Source organism: Pan paniscus, chromosome 2, assembly GCF_029289425.2.
Source record: "Pan paniscus chromosome 2, NHGRI_mPanPan1-v2.0_pri, whole genome shotgun sequence".
NCBI classification, from domain to species: Eukaryota; Metazoa; Chordata; class Mammalia; order Primates; family Hominidae; genus Pan; species Pan paniscus.
This window is the reverse complement of record NC_085926.1, coordinates 58,830,228-58,856,174: the sequence shown is the minus strand read 5'-3', so window position 1 is coordinate 58,856,174 and position 25,947 is coordinate 58,830,228. Positions and strand designations below refer to the sequence as shown.

At 37.8% G+C, this 25,947-nt stretch overlaps 1 protein-coding gene across 12 annotated transcripts in view; it reads left to right on the top strand.

The window, feature by feature from the left end:
• Positions 1–25,947, top strand: part of CFAP20DC (CFAP20 domain containing) — a 327,011-nt gene that overhangs the window by 149,973 nt on the left and 151,091 nt on the right. For 9 of the 12 annotated variants that reach the window (XR_008624756.1, XR_008624757.2, XR_008624755.1 and 6 more), the window contains exon 7: positions 17,441–17,605. The exons of the other annotated variants lie outside the window; for them this stretch is intronic. Coding sequence is in view for 6 of the 9 variants with exons in the window: in XM_063602785.1 (XP_063458855.1) it covers positions 17,441–17,605 (165 nt within the window). In the remaining 3 variants the exon portion in view is untranslated. The remainder of the gene's footprint in view (positions 1–17,440; positions 17,606–25,947) is intronic. 12 annotated transcript variants of the gene reach the window in all.

Sequence of the window (25,947 nt, the reverse complement as noted above, 5' to 3'; positions counted from 1 at the left end):
TATTTGGTATTCTTATGTTGGGTGTTTCCTCACCTCTATTTTCATCTCCAAATCAGGTGAATGCACATCATACCCAAATCTCATTAGTTTAAGGCTCTATTTCTATACCTTCCTGTAGTGGAGATGAACTCAAAATGCCCTTTCCTAGCAAATCACCTCAGGACAAGATAGGGGGTATGGTCTTAGTATAAAAGAGGTGCCCAGCAGCCAATAGTAGAACCACCAAAAATGGGTCATGAATATCTGTATATCAAGACTCACAATTATTCTGATTCAAATATCTATTATATTTTAAAATTAAACATTTATAAAATATTATTTATAATAGAACCTCATCTCTCAGAAACTCTAAAAATAACAATTCCATTTACAATAGCATCCAAAATAGTTAACTACCTAGGAATAAATGTAATGAAGAAGAAGAAAGTACACTGAAAACTACAAAACATTCCTGCAAGAAATTAAAGAAGACCTAAATAAATGGAAAGACATCTCACATGCATGGATTAGAAGATTTAATATTGTTGAGATACAGATTCAATGCAATGTCTCCAAAAATTCCAATGGGCTTTTTTGCAGAAATGGAAAAGTTGATCTGAAATTCCTGTGGAATAGCAAGGGGACCCAAATAGCCAAAACAGTCTTGAAAATGAAGATCAAAGTTGAAGGATTCACACTTCCCAATTTCAAAACTTACTGCGAAGCTACAGTAACCAAAACAATTTGGCTTTGGAATAAGGATTGACATATAGACCAACTGAATAGAATTGGGTCGAGAAACAAACTGATATGGTTTCGCTGTGTCCCCACCCACATCTGATCTTGAGTTGTAGTTCTCGTAATCCCCATGTGTTGTGGTGGGAGAGACCCGGTGAGAGGTAATTGAATCATGGCTGCAGTTACCCTCATGCTCTTCTTGTGATAGTAAGCTCTCATGAGATCCGGTTGTTTTATAAGAGGCTTTCCCCTCTTTGCTCAGCACTTCTCTCTCCTGCTGCTTTATGAAGAAGAACATGTTTGCTTCCCCTTCCACCATGATTGTAAGTTTCCTGAGGCCTTGTCAGCCATGCAGAACTGTGAGTCAATTAAACCTCTTTCCTTTATAAATTACCCAGTCTTGGATATTTCTTCATAGCAGCCTGAGAAGGAACTAATACACAAACCATACATTTGATTTCAAAAAGGGGCTATAAGACCATTTAATAGAAGGAGAATAGTCTCTTCAACAGATGATTCTGTATATCCACATGCAAAAAAATGAGGTGGACTCCTACCACATATCGTATACAAAAATTAACTAAAAATGTTTCCATGACCTAAATATAAGAGCTGAAACTGTAAAACTCTTAGAGAAAAAAAGGTAAATCTTCATGACCTTGCATTGTCAATAGTATTAGATATGATACCAAAAGCACAGCAACAAAGTTTTTAAAAATAGATAAATTGGACTTCATCAAAATGTAAAACTTTTGTGTATCAAAGAACACCATCAAGAAAGTGAAGAGAAAACCTACAGCATGTGAGAAAATATTTGCAAATCATATATCTGATACGATATGTATCCTGGTTTATATATGAATATATAGAGAGAAAACATTCTAGTATATTCTAGTACCCGGAGTATAGTCAGCCCACCCTCCATATCTGCAGCTTCCCCATTCACAGATTTTCAACCAAGTGCAGATGAAAAATATTCAGGGGAAAAAAATTTAAAAAACAATATAACAATAAAAGTAATACAAATAAACAGTGTGTATAACTATTTCCTAACATTTTCATTGTATTAGGTATTGTAGGTAATATAGAGATGATTTAAGGTATACTGGAAGATGTGCATAGGTTATATGTAAATACTGTGCTGTTTTACGTAAGGGACTTGAGCATCTGCAGATTTTGGTATCTGTGTAGAGTCCTAGGAACCAATCCCTTGTGGATACCAAGGGATGACTGTATAAAGAACTCTTAAAACTCAACAACAAAAAGACAAACAACTCAATTTAAAAATAATCAAAGGACTTGAATAGACATTTCTTCAAATAAGATATCCAAATGGTAGACAAACACGTGAAAAAATGTTCAATATCATTAGCCATTAGGGAAATGCAAGTTAAAATCACAGTGAGGTACCACTTAATACCCACTAGGATGGGAATAAGGGTTGGCAAGGATGTAGAGAAATTGGAACCCCTGTACATTACTGGTAGGAACATAAAATGGTTCACCCGCTGTGGGGAAACAGTGTGGCAGTTCCTCAGAAAGTGAAATGTAGAATTACCATATAACCCTACATTTCCATTCCTAGGTATATACCCAAAAGAATGGAAAACAGGTATTCAAACAAGTGCATCTACATACATAATCATAGCAGCACAATTCACATTAGCCAAAATGTGAAAACAGCCCAAGTGTTCATCAACAAATGAATGGATTAAAAAATGATGTATGTATTACAGTGGAATAGCACTCAGCCATTTGTATGTATTGCAATGGAATGGCATTCAGCCATAAGAAGGAATGCAGTACTGACACATGCTACAATGTGGAGGAACCTCCAAAACATGCTCAGTGAAAGAAGCCAGACAAAAAAAGGTCACATAATGTATGATTCCACTTTTATGAAATATCCAGAATAGGCAGATCCACAGAGACAGAACAGATTTGTGGCTGCCAGGGACTGGGGACTTGAGAGATTGGGGAGAAGCTACTTAATGGATAAGGGGTTTTATTTTGAGTGATAGAAATGTCTGAAAGTAGATAGAGGTGGTAGTTGCACAACATTATGAATGTACTAAGTCCCATTGAATAGTTCACTTCAAAATGGTCAATTTTCTGTTAATGTGAATTTCTCTTCAATAAAGCATTTTTTTTAAAAAGCTCTAAAGGCATGATTCATTCAGGATAGCCAAGTTTTAGGTGTAGCTCAGGTTTATTTACCCCTTCAGACATCAAAACCTTTTGTTATTAAAAAAATCACTTAGTAAGATGTAGTGCTTTTTTCACCATTGTAATGAAATAATTTACATAAACACTTACATAGCTCTTGCTGTATACCAGGCACTATTCTTATCCCCTCATTTACATTAATCATTACTTAAACCTCATTTAATCATCACAATAACCCTTTGAGGTAAGTATTATTTTTGTGTCCATGATTTACAGATAAGGAGAGCAGGGTACATACAACAAGGTAGAGTTGTTGTGCCAAGGTCACACAGCTAATAAGTGATGGAGCCAGAATATGAGCCCAGGATGCCTTGCCCCAGAGCCTGTGCTCTTAACCACTATAATATACTGCTTCTTAATGTTTTCCAGCATTCTATAGCAAACTCAGAGAAAATCTGAGAGTTACATGGCAAATGAATGAGTGAATGAACAAAAAATGAACACACTTTATCGCAATATTTTGGCAGAGAACTTTGTGTTTTATACTTGGCCCTCACTGTTGTTTCAGAGAGGTGAAATTCCATATAACTAAAGCACTGTGCTAGGCACTGCAGGCTATTACCAAATAAATAAGATGAATGTAGATGAGTCTGAGACCAGCAAACTATCACAAAATTAGTCATTATTTAAACTATATTAATTAGAAGGAGACGTATACCAAAACCGATCTATAAATCTCACTCTCTACAAGCCATTCCCCCAATAAAATGGGGATGATGATTTTTAATGCATAAAGTGCTTTACATATGTGTTAAAATTGATGACTTAATTCTTACAGCTAGTTAAGATCCTCATCAAAGATATTAAACACCTACAGAATGGATCATTTTATGATGGCTTTATGGCCAAAGAAAGGGGAACAGGGTTACAAAGTCACTCAAACATTCCAATAATACACTACCTCATTGGGAGCAAAGACATCAAGAAACCCACCATCTGGTTGTGCTTGGACGCTGCATGAGCTGTCAGCTTTCTCATAGCCTTCTCTTTCATGTGCCATTTAGCCATTCTCAACTGGCCATTCCAGCCAACATTACATGCTTTCATATTTGTTAGCAAAAGCAGTTTAGATTCAGCTATGTCCTTATCTAGATGTTAATCAGGCAGTCTGTATGTTTCCATACACAGTCCCTTCCAGAAGATAGAACATGTCTGAAAGAACAATGCAGACAGGCCCTGGTCCCTTAATATCTGATTGATTTGTTATTTGCCATCTGGGAGAAAGTTGTAATATCCAAATAAAATGTGTATGGAGTACTTTTCAGGATATAGCTGAACAAAGACTAACCAAAGGAAGAAAAGGGAAGACGTGGCAGCTGCATTTAATCTAGTCCAGGCTGTTATTAAGGGGCTTCTGTCCATAAGGGGATTACTTTGCATCCCCTTTGAACCAGGTGCTGTACTAAATATATCATTAGGATTCTCCCGTCATTGACTTCCAGGCTAACAATCCTTTGGCAGAACTTTATCTCAGTTCCTAGAATGCACCAGAGTCCTTCTGCCTTCACAGTCTTCGATGATCTATTCCTTTCACCTCACTGATCACTCCCACCCATTTTATCAGGCTATTTTCTACTTATCTTTTATGACTCAACTTAAATGTCTCTTTATCACACAGGACTTTCCCTGACGCCTTATGCTATTAGATTCTCCCATTATGCTGTTTCTTCACCTTGAACTTTTCCTTCAGAGTACTTAGCAAAATTTTAATTAAAGAATTATCTGTGGGGAGAGAGGGCCAGGATGGCTGATTAAAAGCAGCTGTGGTCTGCAGCACTCATGGAGAGGAGTGAAAGTGGCAAGTGAGTTCAGCACCCTCAGCTGAAATATCCAGGTTCTCACATTACTGACTAGGCAAACAGCTTGACCTGCAGAGAATGGAAAAAAAGCAGGGTGGGGTGATGGCCCATCCGGGAGTGGCATGAAGCCAACGGTCCCCCCACCCCAGCCAAGGGAAGCGGTGAGTGATTGTGCAGTCCTGCCCAGGAAACCACACCCCTCCCACGGATCTTTGCAACCAGCAGATTAGGAGATCCCCTCATAAGCCCATGCCACCAGGGTACTGGGTCCAATAAACAGAGCTGTGTGGAGTCCCAGCAGAGCAGCCACTCAGGCACACACAGAGACCCAGGAGTTTTGCATACTCCACCCCCAGGATTCTCAGCAAGGTGGGAGATCCATCCCTAGGAAGGGAACTGAATCCCGGGAGCCAAGCAGCATGTTCTGCAGGCCCCCCTTCTACAGTGTCTCACAAATTAAGACCTAATGGCAAATTCCAGCCAGTCAGCAGCAGCAGGCTTGAGTCTGCCTGAGAAGGACCGAGTCCCCAGTGGGAGGGGTGGCCACCATCTCTGTGGTTTAGGCAACTCAGCCGTTCCAACCTGCCAGCTCTGGAGAGTCCAGACAGCCTGGACAAGGAAGGGTCTCCCACAACGCAGCACAGCTGCACTACTAGAAAGCAGCCAGACTGCTTTTCTAAGTGGGTCCCTGATCCTGTTGCTCCTGACTGGATGAGACCTCCCAACAGGGGTCTCCAGCCTCCTCCTACAGGTGCAGTTCAGGCTGGCAACAGGTCAGTACCCCCCTGGGATGGAGATTCCAGAGGAAAGAACAGGCTGACGTTTTTGCTGTTTCATGGCCTTCACTGGTGGTAACCTTGGTATGGGAAAAGACAAGGCAACTAGGGTCTGGAGTGGACCCTCAGAAAACCACAGCAGCCCTATGGAAGAATAGCCTGACTGTTAAAAGAAAAACAAAGAGAAAACAACAATAACATAAACAAAAAGGACCCCACAAAAACCCAACTCAAAGATGAGCAATCTAAAAGATCAAAGGTAGATAAACCCACAAAAATGAGAAATAATCAATGCAAAAATACTGAAAACTCAAAAAGCCAGAGTGCCTAGTTTCTTCCACATGACCACAACAGCTCTCCAGCAATGGCACAAAATGGGGCTGAGACTGAGATGACTAAACTGACAAGTAGGCTTCAGAAGGTGGGTAATAATGAACTTTGCTGAGCTAAAGGAGCATGTTGTAACCCAAAGCAAAGAAGCTTAAGAATCATGATAAAACAATACAGGACCTGATAGCCAAAATAGCCAGTTTAAAGCAGAACATAACTGAACTGATGGAGGTGAAAAACACAACATGAGAACTTCACAATGCAATCACAGGTATCAAGAGCAGGCCAGTTACAGTGGCTAACACCTATAATCTCAGCACTTTGGGAGGCCAAAGCATGTGGATCACTTGAGCTCAGGAGTTTCAGACCAGACTGGCCAACATGGTGAAACCCTGTCTCTACTAAAAATACAAAAATTAGCCGGGCATGCTGATGCGCTTACATAGTTCCAGTTACTTGGGAGGCTAAGGCAGGGGAATCGCTTGAACCTGGGAGGCAGTGGTTGCCATGAGATGAGATCACACCACTGCACTGTAGCCTGGGTGACAGAGTGAGACACTATCTCACAAAAAAAGAAAAAAAAGTATCAGTAACAGAATAGACCAAGTGGAGGAAAGAATCTCAGAGCTTGAAGACTATCTTTCCAAAATAAGAAAGGCAGACAAGAATAGAGGGAAAAAAAGGAATGAACAAAACCTCCAAGAAATATGGGGATTATGGAAAGAGACTGAACTTACAACTAACTGAGGTACCTGAAAGAGACCGGGAGATGGAACCAAGTTGGAAAACATACTTCCGGATAGCATCCAGGAGAACTTCCCCAACCTAGTAACCCAGGCCAACATTCAAATTCAGGAAATGCAGACAACCCCAATAAGATACTCCATGAGACGATCAACGCCAAGGCACATAATCATCAGATTCTCCAAGGTCAAAATGAAAGAGAAAATGTTAAGGGCAGCCAGAGGGCAAGGCCAGTTCGCATACAAAGGGAAGCCCATCAGACTAGCAGCAGAACTCCCAGCAGAAACCCTACAAGCCAGAAGAGATTGGGGAACAAATTCAACATTCTTAAGAAAAGAATTTCCCCAATCCTGAATTTCATATCTGGCCAAACTAACCTTCAAAAGTGAAAAGAAATAAGATAATTTTCAGACAAGCAACTGCTGAGGGAATTCATCACCACGAGGCTTGCCTTGCAAGCACTTCTGAAGGAAGCACTAAATATGGAAAGGAAATACCATTACCAGCCACTACAAAAACACACTGAAGTACAGTGTATCTGAAGTACACAGCCCAGTAACTCTGAAGCAACCACATAAACAAATCTGCAAAATAACCAGCTATCATGATGACAGGATCAAATTCCCACGTAACAATACTAACCTTAGATGTAAATGGGCTTAGTGTCCCAATTAAAAGACACAATGGCAAGCTGGATAATGAGCCAAGATGCATGGTATGCTGCCTTCAAGAGACCCATCTCATGTGCAAAGACACACACATAGGCTTAAAATAAAGGAATGGAGGAAAATTTACCAAGCAAATGGAAAACAGAAAAAAGCAGGGGTTGCAATCCTAGTTTCTGACAAATAGACTTTAAACCAACAAATATCAAAAAAGACAAAGAAGGGCATTATGTAGTGGTAAAGGGTTCAATTCAAGAAGTGCTAACAATCCTAAATACATATGCATCCAATACAGGAGCATGCAGGTTCATAAAGCAGGTTCTTAGAGACTTTCAAAGAGACTTAGACTCCCATACAATAATAATGGGAGACTTTAACACCCTGCTGACAATATTAGACAGATCATCAAAGCAAAAAATTCACAAAGATATTTAGGACTTGAACCCAGCTGTGGATCAAGTGGACCTGATAGATATATACAGAACTCTCCACCCAAAAACAACAGAGTATACATTCTTCTCATCCCCACATGACACTCACTCTAAAATTGATCACATAAATCAGAAGTAAAACACTCCTTAGCAAATGCAAAAGAATTGAAATTGTAACAAACAGTCCCTCAGGCAACAGCACAACCAAATTAGAACTCAAAATTAAGAAATTCACTCAAAACTACACAAGTACTTGGAAATTGAACAACCGGATCCTGAGTTACTCTTGGGTAAATAATGGGATTAAGGCAGAAATCAAGAAGTTTTTTGAAACTAATGGGAACAAAGAGACAATGTAGCAGAATTTCTGGGATGCAGCTAAAGCACTGTTAAGAGGGAAATTTATAACACTAAATGCCCACATCAAAAAGCTAGAAAGATCACAAGTTAACAAGCTAAATCACAATGAAACGAACTAGAGAAACAAGAGCAAACAAACCCCAAAGCTAGCAGGAGACAAGAAATAACCAAGATCAGAGCTGAAATGAAGGAGATAGAGACACAAAATACCTTTCAAAAAATCAACGAGTCCAGGAGCTGGTTTCTTGAAAAAAATTAATAAAGTAGATAGACCACTAGCTAGAGTAATAAAGATGAAAAGACAAATGAATCAAATAAACTTGAGCAGAAATGGTAACCACTGACCGCACAAAATTGCAAACAACCATCAGAGAATAGTATAAACACCTCTATGCACAAAAACTAGAAAATCCAGTAGAAATGGATAAATTCATGGATGCATACACCCTCCCAAGAGTGAACCAGGAAGAAATTGAGTCCCTGAACAGACGAATAACAAGTTCTGAAATTGAAGCAGTGATACGGTTTGGCTGTGTCCCCACCCAGATCTCATCTTGAATTCCCACATATTGTGGGATGGATCTGGTAGGAGGTAACTGAATCATGGGGGCAGGTCGTTCTTGTGCTGTTCTTGTAATAGCGAATAAGTCTCACAAGATCTGATGGTTTTAAAAAGGGGAGTTTCCCTAGACAAACTCTTTTTGCCTACTGCCATCCATGTAAGATGTGACTTGCTCCTCCTTGCCTTTCACCATGATTCTGAGGCCTCCCCAGCCATGTAGAACTGTGAGTTCCCCATTAAGCCTCTTTCTTTTGTAAATTGCCCAGTCTCAGGTATGTCTTTATCAGTAGCATGAAAACAGCCTAATACAGTAAATTGGTACCAATAGAGTTGGGGCACTGCTCAAAAGATACCTGAAAATGTAGAAACAACTTTGGAACTAACAGGAGTGCCCAGAAGAAGAAAGGAAAATGTGGGAAAGTTTAGAACTTCCTGAAGACTTGTTGAATGGCTTTAACCAAAATGCTGATAGCGATATGGACAATAAAGTCCAGGCTGAGGTGGTCTCAGAAGGAAATGAGGAACTTGTTGAGAACTGGAGCAAAGGTGATTCTTGTTATGTTTTAGCAAAGAGACTGGTGGCATTTTGCCCATGCCCTAGATTTGTGGAACTTTGACCTTGAGAGGGATGATTGAGGGTATCTGGTGGAAGAAATTTCTAAGCAGCAAAGCATTCAAGAGGTGACTTGGGTGCTGTTAAAGGCATTCAGTTTTAAAAGGGAAGCAGAACATGAAAGTTCTGAAAAGTTGCAGCCTGACAATGCAATAGAAAAAAAATCCCATTTTCTGAGAAGAAATTCAAGCCAGCTGGCTGCAGAAATTGCACAAGTGATGAGGAGCTGAATGTTAACCCCTAAGACAATGGGGAAAATGTCTCTAGGGCATATCAGAGATCTTCTTGGAAACCCCTCCCATCACAGGCCCTAAGGCCTAGAAGGAAAAAATGGTTTCATGGACCAGGCCCAGGGTCACCATGTTGTGTGCAGCCTGGGGACTTGGTGCCCTGTGACCCAGCTGCTCCAGCCGTGGCTACAAGGGGCCAACATAGAGCTTAGGCCATGGCTTCAGAGGGTGCAAGCCCAAAGCCATGGCAGCTTCCACATAGTGTTGAGCCTGCACGTGCACAGAAGTCAAGAATTGAGGTTTGGGAACCTCCACCTTGATTTCAGAGGACATATGGAAACGCCTGGATGCCCAGGCACAAGTTTGTTGCAGGGGCAGGGCCCTCATGAGAACCTCAGCTAGGGCAGTGCAGAAGGGAAATGTGGGATTGGAGCCACCACACAGACTCCCTACTGGGGCACCATCTAGTGGAGCTGTAAGAAGAGGGCCACCATCCTCCAAACCCCAGAATGGTAGATCCGCCGACAGCTTGCACTGTGTGCCTGGAAAACCCACAGACAGTGCCAGCCCATGAAAGCATCTAAGATGGGGACTATACCCTGCAGAGCCACAGGGGTGGAGCTGCCAAAGGCCATAGGAACCCACCTTCTGCATCAGCGTGTCCTGAATGTGAGACATGGAGTCAAAGGAGATCATTTTGGAGCTTTGAGATTTGACTGCCCTGCTGGATTTTGGACTTGCGTGGGGCCTGTAGCTTCTTTGTTTTTGCCAATTTCTCTCATTTGGAATAGGTACCTGTACCCCTGTTGTATCTAGGAAGTAACTAACTTGCTTTTGATTTTACAGGCTCATAGGCAGAAGGGACTTGCCTTGTCTCAGAAGAGACTTTGGACTGTAGTCTTTTTGAGTTAATGCTGAAATGAGTTAAGACTTCGGGGGACTGTTGGGAAGGCATAGTTGGCTTTGAAATGTGAGGACGTGAGATTTGGGAGGGGCCAAGGGGGGAATGATATGGTTTGGCTGTGTCCTCACCCAAATCTCATCTTGAATTCCCACGTGTTGTGGGAGGGACTCAGTAGGAGGTAATTGCATCATGGGGGCAGGTACTTCCCATGCTGTTCTCATGATAGCAAGTAAGTCTTTTGAGATCTGATGGTTTTAAAAAGGGGAGTTTCCCTGCACAAGCTTTTTTTGCCTGCTGCCATCCATGTAACAGGTGACTTGCTCCTTTTCCTTCCACCATGATTGTGAGGCCTCTCCAGCCACGTGGAACTGTGAGTTCTCCATTAAACCTCTTTCTTTTATAAATTGCCCAGTCTCAGGTATGTCTTTATCAGCAGCATGAAAACAGACTAATACAGGCTCCAATAAACAGCCTACCAGCCAAAAAAAAAAGCCCAGGAACAGATGGATTCACACCTGGATTCTGCCAGAGGTACAAAAAAAGAGCTGGTACCATTTCTAATAAAACTATTCCAAACAATTGAAAAGGAGGGACTCCTCCCTAACTCGTTCTGTGAGGCCATCATCCTGATACCAAAACCTGGCAGATATACCACAAAAAAAGAATACTTAAGGCCAATATCCTTGATGAACATTGATGCAAAAATCTTCACAAAAATATTGGCAAACCAAATCCAGCAGCTTATCAAAAAGCTTGTCCACTGCAATCAAATTGGCTTTATCCCCAGTATGCAAGGTTAGTTCAACATACACAAATCAATAAATGTCATTCATCACATACACAGAACCAAAGACAAAAACCACATGATTATCTTAATAGATGCAGAAAAGGCCTCTGATAAAATTCAACATTCCTTTGGCCAGGCATGGTGGCTCACGCCTGTAATCCCAGCACTTTGGGAGGCCAAGACAGGCAGATCATGAGGTCAGTAGATCGAGACCATCCTGGCTAACACGGTGAAACCCCGTCTCTACTAAAAATACAAAAAAATTAGCTGGGCGTAGTGGCAGACACCTGTAGTCCCAGCTACTCAGGAGGCTGAGGCAGGAGAATGGCATGAACCTGGGAGGCAGAGATTGCAGTGAGCCGAGATTGCACCACTGCACTCCAGCCTGGGCGACTGAGCGAGACTCCATCTCAAAAAAAAAAAAAAAAAAAAAAAAAAAAAAAAAAATCCTTCATGTTAAAAACTCTCAATAAACTAGGTGTTGAAGAAACACACCTCAAAATAATAAGAACTGTATATGACAAACCCACAGCCAATATCATACTGAACAGGCAAAAGCTGAAAGCATTCCCCTTGGAAACCAGCACAAGACAAGAATGCCCTCTCGCACCACTCCTATGCAATATAGTATTGGAAGTTCTGGCCAGGACAATCAGGCAAGAGAAAAAAATAAAGAGTATTCAAATAGGAAGAGAGGAAGTCAAATTACCTTTTTGCAGATGACATGATCCTATATCTAGAAAACCGCATCATCTCAGCCTAAAGCTTTTTAAGCTGATAAGCAACTTCTGCAAAATCTCAGGATACAAAATCAATGCGCAAACATTGCTAGCATTCCTATACACCAATAACAGGCAAGCAGAGAGCCAAATCATGAATGAACTCCCATTCACAATTGCCACAAAAAGAATAAAATATCTAGGAATACAATTAACAAAGGAATTGAAGGACCTCTTCAAGGAGGACTACAGTCCACTCTCAGAGAAATCAGAGAGGACACAAACAAATGGAAAAACATTCCATGCTCATGGATAGGAAGAATCAATATCATGAAAATGGCCATACTGCTCAAAGTAATTTATAGATTCAGTGCTATTCCCATTAAACTGCCACTGATGTTCTTCACAGAATTAGAAAGAAACTACTTTAAAATTCATGTGGAACCAAAAAAGAACCTGTATAGCCAAGACAATCTTAAGCAAAAAGAACAAAGCTGGAGGCATCATGCTATCCAACTTCAATGTATACTACAAGTCTACAGTAACCAAAAGAGCATGGTACTGATACAAAAACAGGCACATAGACCAGTGGAAGAGAATAGAGAGCCTAGAAATAAGGCCACACATCTACAGCCATCTGATCTTCAACAAAGCTGACAAAATCAATGAATGGGGAAAAGACTCCCTGTTCAATAAATGATGCTGGGATAACTGGTTAGCCATATGCATCAGATTGAAGCTGGACCCCTTTCTTACACCATATACAAAAATCAACTCAAGATGGATTAAAGACTTAAATGTAAAACCCCAAACTTAAAACCCTAGAAGAAAATCTGGGTATTCAGGACAAGACACAGGCAAAGATTTGTCCACTCAGGACACAGGCATGTGCAAAGATTTCATGATGAAAACACCAAAAGCAATTGCAACAAAAGCATTTCAAAATAGACAAATGTGCTCTATTAAACTAAGCTTCTGCACAACAAAAGAAACTATCATCAGAGTGAACAGACAACATAGAGAATGGGAGAATATTTTTGCAACCTATCCATCTGACAAAGGTTCAATATTCAGAGTCTACAAGGAACTTAAGAAATTTACAAGAAAAAAAAACAAATAACCCCATTAAAAAGTGGGCAAAGGACATGAACAGACACTTCTCAAAAGAAGCCGTACATGCAGCCAATGAACATGAAAAAAAGCTCAGTATCACTGATCATTAGAGAAATGCAAATCAAAAGCACAATGAGATACCATCTCACACCAGTCAGAACGGCCACTATTAAAAAGTAAAAAAAAAAAAAAAAAAAAAACAATAGATGCTGGTGAGGTTGTGGAGAAAATAGAATGATTTTACACTGTTGATGGGAGTGCAAATTAGTTCATAGTTCATCCATCATGGAAGACAGCGTGGTGATTCCTCAAGGAACTAGAGGCAGAAATATCATTTGACCCAGCAATCCCATTACTAGGTATATACCCAAAGGAGTATAAATAATTCTACTATAAGGATACATGCATGCATATGTTCACTGCAGCACTATTTGCAATAGCAACAACATGGAACCAGATCTTGTCCTTTGCAGGGACATGGAGCTGGAAGCCGTTATCCTCAGCAAACTAATGCAGGAACAGAAAACCAAATACTCCATAAGTGGGAGCTGAATGATGAGAACACATGGACACGTGGAGGGAGGATAACACACACTAGGGCTTGTCAGGGGTTGGAGAAAGGAGAGCATCAGGAAGTATACCTAATGGATGCTGGGCTTAATACCTGGGTGATGGGATGGTCTGTGCAGCGAACCACCTTGGCACATACTTACCTATGTAATAAACCTGCACACCCTCCACATGTATCCCTGAACTTAAAATAAAAGTTGAAAAAAAAAGAATTATTTGTGATTTTATTTGTTTCATATTCTCTGCTAGGTGTAAGCTTCAAGGAGGCAAGGACAGGGTCACTCTGGCTCACTGCTAGATTCCCAGCCATTAGACATACGCCTGGCACATAGTAGAGCCTCAATAAATATTTGTTGAATGACACAATGAGTAAATAAATGAAACTGGACCATGCTTTCTGTGAACTCACAATGAAGCGCTATTTAATGTTTATGTAGGGTCTATTCTATTTTCACACTTCACCTTTATTTTAAAATTAAGCTGTATATGCTGAAAATACAATGACTTAGTAATTGGACATAGAAAAGATGGTGATTGGTTAGTGGTGAGGTGGGGAGATGAGTGAATTTCCATTTAGTGCTACAGAACATCCAGCTGCCAGGTAATAGATGGTCCTAAAGCTCTTTCATAGTTTGGTTTCACAAAAATGAGACTAAAGTCCCTTTTCCAAGTATTCCACCATGAAATCTCAGAGAAACCTTTAGAGCTAGTAGTTCTAGATGGGCTTAATGGTTAGTCTTTATTTTAAAATAATCAACCAGTGTTTTTTAAAAAACATTTCTCCTTTTATTGCAGGTTTTATACTGCTCACAGTTTCCCTCAAAGAATAATCCAGTAAGTGGTGAAACAGTTCTAGGTGCAAAAGGAGAGTAGATATACAGAAAGGAAAGATGTTGGATGATGCAGATTAGATTTGAGCCTTTTAATGTGAAATCTGATCTGCATGTCAACCATGTTTAAGATTCAGATTGCAGTTTTGTGATAGTCCCTGCCTTGTTGTATCTTCCATAAAAGCTTAGGAATTTACGATTACTAGAGATTTGCTGTCTGTCTCTTGTTAGTTGTAAATTCAAGTTTTGTGTTCATACATTTCAAATTTTGTATTCCACTGTATCCTTGTATTTGTCACACAAGCCCGGTAAGCTAAAGTTTTCATGATTCTCGTCATAGGGTTCAGAAGACGGCATTTTATTTCAGGTTTTCACTGGCCTCCAGAATTCTCTTCATCTTCTAATTTAAAAAACCTTCATTTATTAATATTGGCATTGACATGGAAATTATCTTTTTCTATCTCAAAGGAGTTTTGAAGTATATGTCAAATATATCTGAAGTTAGGTAAATATTTACTATTTTGAGAGTTCATTTGCTCAGTTACTTTATATAGATTTTCTAAATGTTGATGACAAAGAATGGATGGACAAAACATCTGAAAACTAATATTTGTAAATCTAGTGCATTTTTAATGACTAGAGCATTAGGACATTTAGAAATCATTGCATTGCTGATGAGTATTTAAGTTTTTAGTTAGATGACTGATTTTCCTTTTTCAGATTAGGACATTAGGATCTAATTAGAAAAATGTCATGGCTAGGATGCACAGAAACCTCTTCTATTTGCTTTTATAAATTGTGAGAATTGTACATAAGGAAGTTTTTTGGGGGATGATTGGTTGAATTTTCCTGACTACATACATTCACATATATACACACAAAATTTTCCACTACATTCTAAAAACAGAAACTTTACTCATAAAAATCAAACATATATAGAAATTATTGTGAAGAATAAAATTAAAAACTATGCTTGAGCTAACCACCTAAGTTAGTTTCATTTGGTATATTTCCTTTCAGTCTTTTTTGCCATTCACACTTTTTTTTCTTTTTCTTTTTCTTTTTTTTAAGACAGGGTCTTTCTCCATCTCCCAGGCTGAAGTGCAGTTGTGCAATCATAGCTCACTGCAGCCTCCACCACCCAGGCTCAGGTGATTCTCTCACCTCAGCTTCCTGGGTGGCTGGGACTATGCCCAGCTAATTTTTTTGGTTTTTTTTTAAAGAGATATGGGGTATGGCTATGTTACCCAGGCTGGTCTTGAACTTGGGTCTGAAATCCTCCCACCTCAGCCTCCCAAAGTGCTGGGATTACACACTTGAGCCACCACACCCAACCCATTCATACATTTTATAAATTTATTTTCTATGGTTGAGATAGAGTTTTTTGTATCTGTTTTTTTCATTTAACTTCTTATCTCAAGCCTTTCCCATATCGTGAAGACATCTTCATAAATTCAATTTATTGTGGCTCTTTACTGTCTCATCCCATGAAACACTGTTATGTACTTAACACTCCTCAAGTGCTGGAAATTTAAGTTGTTTATTTTTCAGAAATTATAAACGCTTATTTGCATAGATCCTTGAGTTTCTAATTTTTTTAATTTTAGAATAGATTCATAAAATGAAATTACTGAGTAAAATGGTATGAACATTTTTAAGACTTTGGTACACATAGTAAAGTCTTTCTAGGATATTAATACTAATTTATATTCCCACTTGCTACAAATGACAAGGCTTAATATATTTACTATAAAAGAGGTCATATAAGTAAATAGGAAAAATGTACTAATAGTAAAATGGCTTACAAACATGAACAGAAAATTTACTAAAAAGAAAATTACAGAGAGACATCTGCACTCCCATGTTTGTTGCAGCACTATTCATAATAGCTGAGATACAGAATCAACATAGGTGTCCAACAACAGATGAATGAATAAAGAAAATGTGGCATACATACACCATGGAATACTATTCAGCCATAAAAAAGAATGAAATCCTGTCATTTGCAGCAACATGGATAGAAGTGGACATTATGTTAAGTGAAATAAGCCAGGAACAGAAAGTTGAATGCCACGTGTTCTCACTCGTGTGGAAGCTTTAAAAAGTTGATCTCTTAGAAGTAAAAAGAAGTACAGAGGATACTAGATGCTGGGAATGGTAGGGAGAAGGGAGGGGTAGGGAAAGATGTATTAAAGAATACAAATGTATGGCTAGATAAGAGGAATACCACTGTAAGAGGACTATAGTTAACAATAATATGTTATACACTTTCAAATAGATAGGAAGATATTGAGTGTACCCACCAAAAAGGAATGATAAATGTTTGAGATGATGAATATGCTCATTACCCTGATCTGTTCACCATATATTATGTGTATGTAAACATCACTATGAATATGTACAATTCCTATTTGTCAATTAAAAAACAATTTTTAAGAGACAATATATCCATATAAATATACATGAATGAAATTAAAATAAAATATCATTATAAGTATAATAAGCTATTATTTTGAAAATATTAAAAGGTAAGATGTTAACAGAGGAAGCTGGGTAAAGGGTAACAAGAAACTGAACTTTTTTTTAACTTTTCTAAAAGTCTAAAATTATTTCAAATAAGTTAAAAAATTAATTTACCCATATAATGGCTGTGGGTGCTTAGGTTATTCAATATCTTTGTACTTATTGATCTCATATAAATAAGCTGATGTACTCCCAGAAATCTTAAATGGCACATACCTAACTAGTTCTCTCAAGTCACACCTCTAGTATTGAAAAGAAAATATGGAATATTTCCAATGCATGCTCTTATTTATTGTATAGTTCTCTGAATTTGCTCCATATAGTGTAAGCTTTATCTCATTTAATCATGTCTACCCTAGGAAGTAAGCAGTAAAATTATCATGCTCATTTCACAGATGAGAAAATCAGGGCTGAAAGGTTGAATAACTCGTACAAAGTCATATGCTAAAATCTTTAATTTTAATTGATTTCACTTATATGATATGTCCATTTGGCAGAAATGGCTTACATTTTGAAAATGAATGTTTGTCTTTATTTCCAGCTGTCTATGGTGTTCCCTTTTCAACAGATGAGCCTACAGATATTATACCACGAAGCTGTCAACTAATGACAGATGTTCCACATGTCACACAGCTGCTAAACATGACTAAACTTCGCCAAACTGAAATAAAATTCGGAGGCCATCCTCTAAGATCAGCAGAATCAGGTAGACACTCAGGCACCTAAATCATAAGTGTAATATGTCTGCATCTCCCCCATAAAGTGTGACTTCCTCCAAAAAGGGCACTGTACCTCATTCTTCTATATCCTTAGCACTTAACAGAGTATACTTGCCACATACCACGCCAGGGGCTACAAACTCAGATTACTAACAAGGCCAGGAGGATAACATAAATGAATAAAGTGGGCCGGTTGCCTGAGTATTTGACACATAGAAATATTTTCAACTTCAGCAGTGAGAGAAATGGTTATGGTATTACGGGAAACAGTAACTTTAACCACTGTGCAAATAGTACATTAAATTGCAGTTAACACTCAGCCCCTGTGAGGGAGTTGTAGGGAGTAGTGGGGACTGTAGCCAACTGGAAGCTCCCTCAGTCTAGAAGGGAGAGCCACAATTCAGTTCTAGCCAGTGTTGCCTTTCAAAAAGGCAGGCCCAGTCTCACCAGATCTCCCATTTTTTTTCAAGAGGAGCTGGATACGTGAATGTTTATGATAAATCTCCCAATTTTAAAACATTGTCTGAAATTTTTTTTAAACACTCCATGGGCCAAACAAAACATGTCAGGGCTGCCAGTGTTCTACCTCTGTGATAGACACCAGAGCTGTTGACCAAATTAATGAGTAGTACTTACAAATGAGAAATTTAATATTGTCTAGATGAGTGGTTCTCAACTACCTATATGTTAGAATCACCTCCTTACAGGTTAGAGACATTTTTAATGTCAAAAATTTTTTTTCTGATGTCTATGCCCCAGGGATTCTGATTTAATTGGCCTAGGGTGGACCACTGGATCACTTATCCCATAGAAGTCATGTCGTTCAGGTGACACTCACAAACACTGAAGTATTTGAATGAAAGGTAAAATGATGATGGTAATCACAGGACATGTATGGAGGAAGAAGTAGATCTTGAAAGTATCCAACCTATACTTATATAAATAAGTACTTATAATAAATAAATAGATGTGAGGTTGTTGGAAGTGTAAGATGGAGCAGAAGACTGAGCAAAGACAAATAGACAGCAAAATGGGTAGATAAGTTTACTGAGGGATTAATAAGAAGGGCCTTAGTATAAGCAGAGTGACTGTGTTAGAAGAATACGAGAGAAATGGGCTTCAGTATCCTAAGGTAGAGAAATGATAACTTCTGTTTTAGGAAGTTGAATTTAACAGCAGGATTCAAGGTGAATTTTGAAATCAAGTGATAGCAGAGATTAAGGAGCACAACTAAGATGTCTTTGCAGCAATCCAGGCTTAAAATGGCAAAGGCCCAGACTCACAGTAGCTTTGAAAGTGGAAAGCAATGGCCCTGAGAGCAACTGCCAGGAAAACTGGCAAAACTCAGTGATTCTCAGGTAATAGATGGGGATGAGAGAGTGGTCAAAGTTTGAAGGAGGTCAAGGAGAAACAAGAGATAACCATGATATGAAAATTTCAAAAGTGAACTCATTTTATTCTCTATACTTATTCCATGTTCATTTATTCTTGGGATATTTTCTATATGTCAATCTTCATCATATTGCATGTCCTAAATTGTATATTCCCAGAGAACTGGGACCTATTTGGTAACCTTTTCAGTATAAATCCTGCAGATGACTATGTATAAATAAGCAGTACATTATTTAGTCCTTTATTATGACATTTCCAAACTTACAGAAAATTCGAGAGAATGTATGATGAACAACCCCTGTGTACCCAATCACCTGCTTCCACAGTTACCAACTTTAGGTAGGACTTTTTGATAGCAATGCAGGCACACACAATGGGAATTTGTATGCTTACCATATATACTATATTTAGACAGAGAGAGACTGTATACAATCCATGGTCATTAAAGAGCCTTGAGAAAATAAATACATAAAAGGATTAAAAAGATCTGACTACCCAGACAGCTACTGTAAACACTTTGGGTCACAATTCAATCTGAATGGAAGATGTACCACAGAATAAAATAAGAGTGTGTTCTATAACAAATGCTATATCTGTATCTAATATGCTATGATAAGTTTCAATAACGAATGCTAAACTATAAAGCATATCAGATAATTGTTTGCCATTGTAAATGCTTTTATTCTCTAGCTTAATATTTTAAGAATTAATTATGTCTTTAAATGAAAGTGCAAGTCTATATCCAGATATTTTAAGTGTCTTTTTCAATTTAAAGTTGAAGGACACTTATAATGTGTGAAATTAAATAGGAATTTGGATAAATATTAATTGCATCACTAACTCAATGTTAAACACAAACTTTTTCATAGGCCGTATTTGAACCCAACTCATAAAAGAGGATATTATTATATATTTTGCAATTTCCATAAAAGGGCTCTCAATGCATAATAGTGAACTTGAGTCATATATACAGAAATGAATAATTGTCATCTAATAGCATATTTCTTCTGCTCTGTGAATCCCAATTATATTCATTTGTAACCATAGGGTTTATGATTGCACTTCTTAAATAAATCTCATTGCACATGTATGCCAGCTAAGATTACACAAACATAAATTGCACTTTGTGCTTCTCTTTCTGTAAATACTTTTCAATTGCTGATTTTGACATTTGTGAGCTTTGAAGCTTACTATCAGTGAATATTGTAATAATTATTGTTCTTTGTGTAAGCCATTTGAAAGGTGTAGCTAATGAATAATGCCCAAGGACAGGCTTTTTAATCATGGGAAAGCCAAGAGATATTTCTTCATTTGAACTACTTGTTTTTGTGTCTTTCTAAAAAGTGGACTCCCCACAGTGAGATTTGAATTGCATGAGAAAATGTGTTCTCTTTAATTAACTATGGGCTACTCATGTAAATTGTGATATTTTATTATGAATGCACATATTGAGAGATCCCAGTGAAACCTCTGGAGAAAGAAGTAGCTGTTTTCTGTGGGTGCTTTCTAGTGTTTTCACTCAAGCTGAAAAGGAAACCTTAAAACTTGTAACTGTTTTGGAGTGCATTTTGTTGAATAGCATATAACTTGATCAAGAGCTTTTAATGAAACTAATAAAATAATTGTGTTTCCAAAAACCACGCATTCACACTCTTCACTTTGTCAATTCCCAGTGCACATTAACTAATAACTATTGTAGAAGACTGTGGAATCTGATGATCTTATTTTCATTAATGGGACCCCAGTTTAAATGAACCAGAGAATCAGATCTGGTTATTGAAGTTGAGCATTCAGCTGCTAGTGACAAGATGCAGTGGTCCACTAAGCACAAATCAAAACTAGTAACTTACTTAAAAATTACAAGGCAGTTTTCCCAAGTGCCCTCCTGTCCACAGCAGCCATCTTATTGGATTTTTACTCCTTTTTAAATGAGAAGAGACTGACATCCCTAGCTCCTAGCACAATTGCAAATGGGTAAATTAATGCATCGAGCAAAAAAACATGAAATAATCATCTAACTATTTTTGGCAATGGTGAAATCCTTACTAAAAATTCTTCTTTTGGTTCCACAATATGAAAGTAAGATTCAAATTTTTAAAAATCTGCTGTGAAGTAGGAGAACTTAAAAGGAGAAGGAGTTAGATTCTGACTTCAAAATAAATCAAGACACTCTTTAATTTCTTCTTTTCTAAACTCAGACTTTTTCTTAGCCTTGTCTTAGGATTGTTGGTTAAAGATATCTCACAATCTTTAGTTCCAATGTGTGATAATTCAAAATAAACTCAGTCATCTCTTACGTTTGAATCATATATCCTTTTTCCCTATCTTCAATAAAAGTGAAACATAACTAGTCACATTCTTTTGTCAAAAAAATTTTAAGTGTGAAATAATATCTGTTGAATATGGATCTTATTGATCAATATCTGTGGAATCTGTTACAACAAAGATGACACAAACCATTTATAGAGTGAATTTTAATTTTTCTGTAAAATTTCTGCCAAATATTGAAAAAACTTTAATAATATAAAACATAATATTAAATATTAAATTCATTTAATCAGTTTGACAATTGTGTTACTTTTGCAGGATTGACTCATACCTATTTTTACATTTCTCCTTTAGATATTTATGACTACATTGCTTGTAATAACAAAAATCCAGAGACAAACTACTTGTGTACAGTAGGGAATTGACTCAATAACCACACAATAAGATATCATGCAGCTATACGAAGAATGACCTGCTCTGCCTGTGATGGCCTGGAAAGGTCTCAAAGCTGTGTCAGTCAGTGAAAAATAGAAACCAAGAATGTTGTTTCAGTATGATCTCATTGATAGAAATAAAAAAGATAGTTACCTACATATGATATATGCATAAAATTTTTAAGGAAACACAGGAAACTTGATAATTACCTTTGAAAACAGGGACTAGTGGAGGCAGGGGCAGTGAGAAAAGACTTTTACTTCTAGTATCATATCCTTCTCTATTACAGAATTGTAATTTTCCAACTATATTCATGATTGATGTCAATGATTGTATGATGTCAGGATAATTATGGGACATTTCTAGTTTCTTCTTTATACTCTTCTGTATTTTGAAAAATTCTAAGACTTGCTATAAAATTAAAATATATTTTTCTGTTTAATATCAATATTTTTAATTAAAATATATAATAAGAAGGAAATCAAGAATTATTAACAAAGAAAGTATGTATAGTTAAATATTAAACAACTTTTTAGTTTATGGTTTAATAGGGAAATATATAATATACGGTTATCTACACTATATGAGTATGAATTTTGAGATATTTTAGTTGAACTGTGAATTTTCAGATACTTTTTCACTACTGGTGAACTCGGGGCTCTAATAATCAATGCCCTCCACCAACCCCCAAGACACTCTTTCTGTCACATCACCCAGTTTTTACTTTCAGCACAGCATTTATCACTACCTGATATTTTCTTATTTACTTGATTGCTTCCTTGTTACTGTCTCCCCCACTAAAATGTAAGCCTGAGGACTGCAGGGTCCTATTTATTGTTGTATTCCTAGCACCTAACTCAATGCTTAGTACTTACCAGGAGCTCAGTAAGTATTTGTTGATTGAGTGATTAAATGAATGAATGATAGCCAAATAATTTGAGCAGATTAGGGTATTTAGCAATAAATCATCATCATTATCATCCGAACTACCATTTAGTAGTTGTTATTGCGTTCTAAGCACTGAACCCTTTACATAGTCTATACATTTAATCCTCTCTCACACCCTTTTATGTAGATACCATCATAATCACCCTTTTTATGATTGACACATAATAATTGTACATATTTATGGGGTACAACATGATATTTCAATGCATGTACACACTGTGTAATGATCAAATCAGAGAAGTTAACATATCCATCATCTTAAGCATTTATTGTTTCTTGGTGATGAGAACATCCGAAACCTTTCTTCTAGCTGTTTTGAAATATACAATAGATTATTGTTAACTCTACTCAATAATCACTATTTTGTAGATGAGGGAACTGAGGCTTGCAGAGATCAAATGGTGAGCATTGGGCCTAGGATTTGACCAGGCAGGCTGGTTTCAGAAGTGCATTCTTTTTTTTTTTTTGGAGACGAAGTCTCACTCTGTTGCCCAGGCTGGAGTGCAGTGGCACAATCTCGGCTCGCTGCAAGCTCCGCCTCCCGGGTTCACGCCATTCTCCCGCCTCAGCCTCCCGAGTAGCTGGGACTACAGGTGCCCACCACCACGCCCGGCTAATTTTTTGTATTTTTAGTAGAGATGGAGTTTCACCATTCACAGGATGGTCTCGATCTCCTGACCTTGTGATCCGCCCCCCTCAGCCTCCCAAAGTGATGGGATTACAGGCATGAGCCACCCCGCCCAGCACAGAGGTGCATTCTTAACTACTGACTCCCTTTAAGCAATTTCTCATGACCATAATAGTTTTAAGCATCATCTTCCTGGGAAGCTATCTTCTCTTCTTCTCTTGCCTTATTTCCAAGCCCAAATGATGGAAATTATCTACCATGGCTTGTAAATAAGCTGTGCTAGTGATTCAAAATGGAAAGTTTTCTTGAAATGATAAACTTGTTTCCCTAAAAAACAGTTTCTTTGCTCATTAAGAGTAAAGAAAAAAAGTAGGCTAATTCTTACTTTTTAATAAATTAAGAGTTTATGAAGAAAAGCAATATCCTGTGCTTTATTACTTTTTATCTTGTCTAAATATCCTAACTTTACCCACAAAATGATATGTATACATTGTCTAAGGTCCTACTCCAGTTCAGAGGAGAAAGAGATCTAATTTTAGTTTTTAATATTATTTTATTGCCTTTCAAAAAGTGTCTTAAACTTTTTATTAATGAGGTAAGGCTACATTCTGGTTTTAATTATTTGCAAAAGTTGAAGACATTTTAATTGCCTAGGGCCCTTCCTGCTTTAGTCATTTGCCTATTTGCTTTTCTTTTCATTGTGTTTTCTGGGTTTACAGACTGACAGTCCTCTAACAGGTCTAAGAAAGTTTTTAATTAAAATAGTTTACATTGGGCTTGCACTCTCAAATTAGCCACAGTTCCCCTACATTCTGCATGTGCCTGCTTGCCACGTATGTGTTACCTGCCTGGCACTGAAGCCACTTCAATTTGCGCTGCTCCCTTTTCCACGCCCTCCCCAGTCCCCACAGCCCTATTTTTTTTCCATCTGAAAATGGATATTATGGCATTATGTTCTGTGTTGGATTCCTCATAAACCCCATTAGTCCTCATCACATGCACTTAATTATCATATTCGTGCAGTTTCAATACTTATCTATACAATCATTAATAAACCCAGTTTTTCAGATAGCAAAACAAAAATTTTTAGTTAAATAGCTTTACAAAATTGCATAGGAAGTAAGTGGAAGAATTGGAAAATATGGGAAGAACCTGCTTCAATGCCCTCCTGATCCACAGAGGGCATCATCATATGTAATTTAAAACACACACACACACACACACACACACACACACAAAGTTGCATTGGGGTGCTTGGCTTCTGAGCCCCCGCTCGGAGCATGGACAGATCTCTAAACATTGCGAGCCTCAGTTTCTTCTTCTGCAGACATGAAATCATAACACCACACAGGTGATTGGAAATTGCAGAGAGATTGAGCATGTATCCTGATATCCATCATCCTTTAAGTCTCAAGTTGAACATTATTTCTCTGACCCCAAAGACTAGATATGAAGCTCCTGTTAAACACACTTAGAACCTTTCAGACTGTTCCTTCATAGCTCTTATCACAGCTATAATCATGTAGTTATTTATAAATTATTTGCTTTAACATCTGTCTGCCCGTCAGACTGTGAGCTCTTTGAAGGAGGTGGCTGTGTCCACCTTACTCCTTGTCTTACACAGTACTAGAGCAGTACATGCCCGACTAAATGCCTGGTCACTGCTCAAAGTGTGGATGAAGGAAGGAATAAATGACTGTGAACAGACTTACTAAACTGTTAAATACTATTCACGGTGGAAGGTGTTAATAGCATATTTACTAGGTATTAATAGCATTACTCCCTACTGGGCACAGTGTTTAACATGTTACATGCATTGTTTCATGTGCTCTAACAAAAATGCTATGACTTCAGTACTACGATTATCCCAGTCTTACAGATGAAGAGGTGAGGCTTAGAAAGGTTAAGTACCTTTTCTAAAATAATACTGCTGTACAAGATCAGCCTTTTTTGTATTTGTTACATTCTTAATAGCAATGCACATATACTACAATGAAAAGTAATCCAATTCAAAGTCTGGACTTTTGGTACCAGCTTTAATTCTAATTTGATTGTTAGATAATAGATGTAAGTCTTGAGCATGACCCCTCAGTGATTAGATATGAAAATTCAACAGGTTTTTCTGGTTAAGCTTTGAAAACCATGCAAATTTAAATGACTATAATAATTAGAACATTGTATCTTGAGACAAAAATGAATGTTTATTTTTCTAAAAGACAATTAGAGAGTAGACCCTCAGGTTTTACAATCTAACTACAAAGGCATGTACCCCTCAGTAAAATAGGAAAATAATTAGTGGTAACATCTCTGACCTACACCAAGTTCATTTTCCACAAACTCAAGGAAATGAAATGCCTAGAGCATGACTTTAATCTAATCTTGATTTTTAACCTTATATTATGCATATTGATATCAGCTCTTAAAAGAGCTCCTTTTAGAATTCAAAAGCACGCATTTCTGCTTGTAGTTTTCTTTTATTAAGATTTTTCTCATTATGGAAACTTTGTCTCATCTGCTTTTTATTTTAGAAACCAAAGTTCTAAATTACTTTTCTTAGTAGGTGTTAATTAGGACCCGATTATGGTAGATGCATAGCACAATACATGTTTATAGAGATAATTGTGACAATTAATATGATTATACACAGATTTTTTAAAG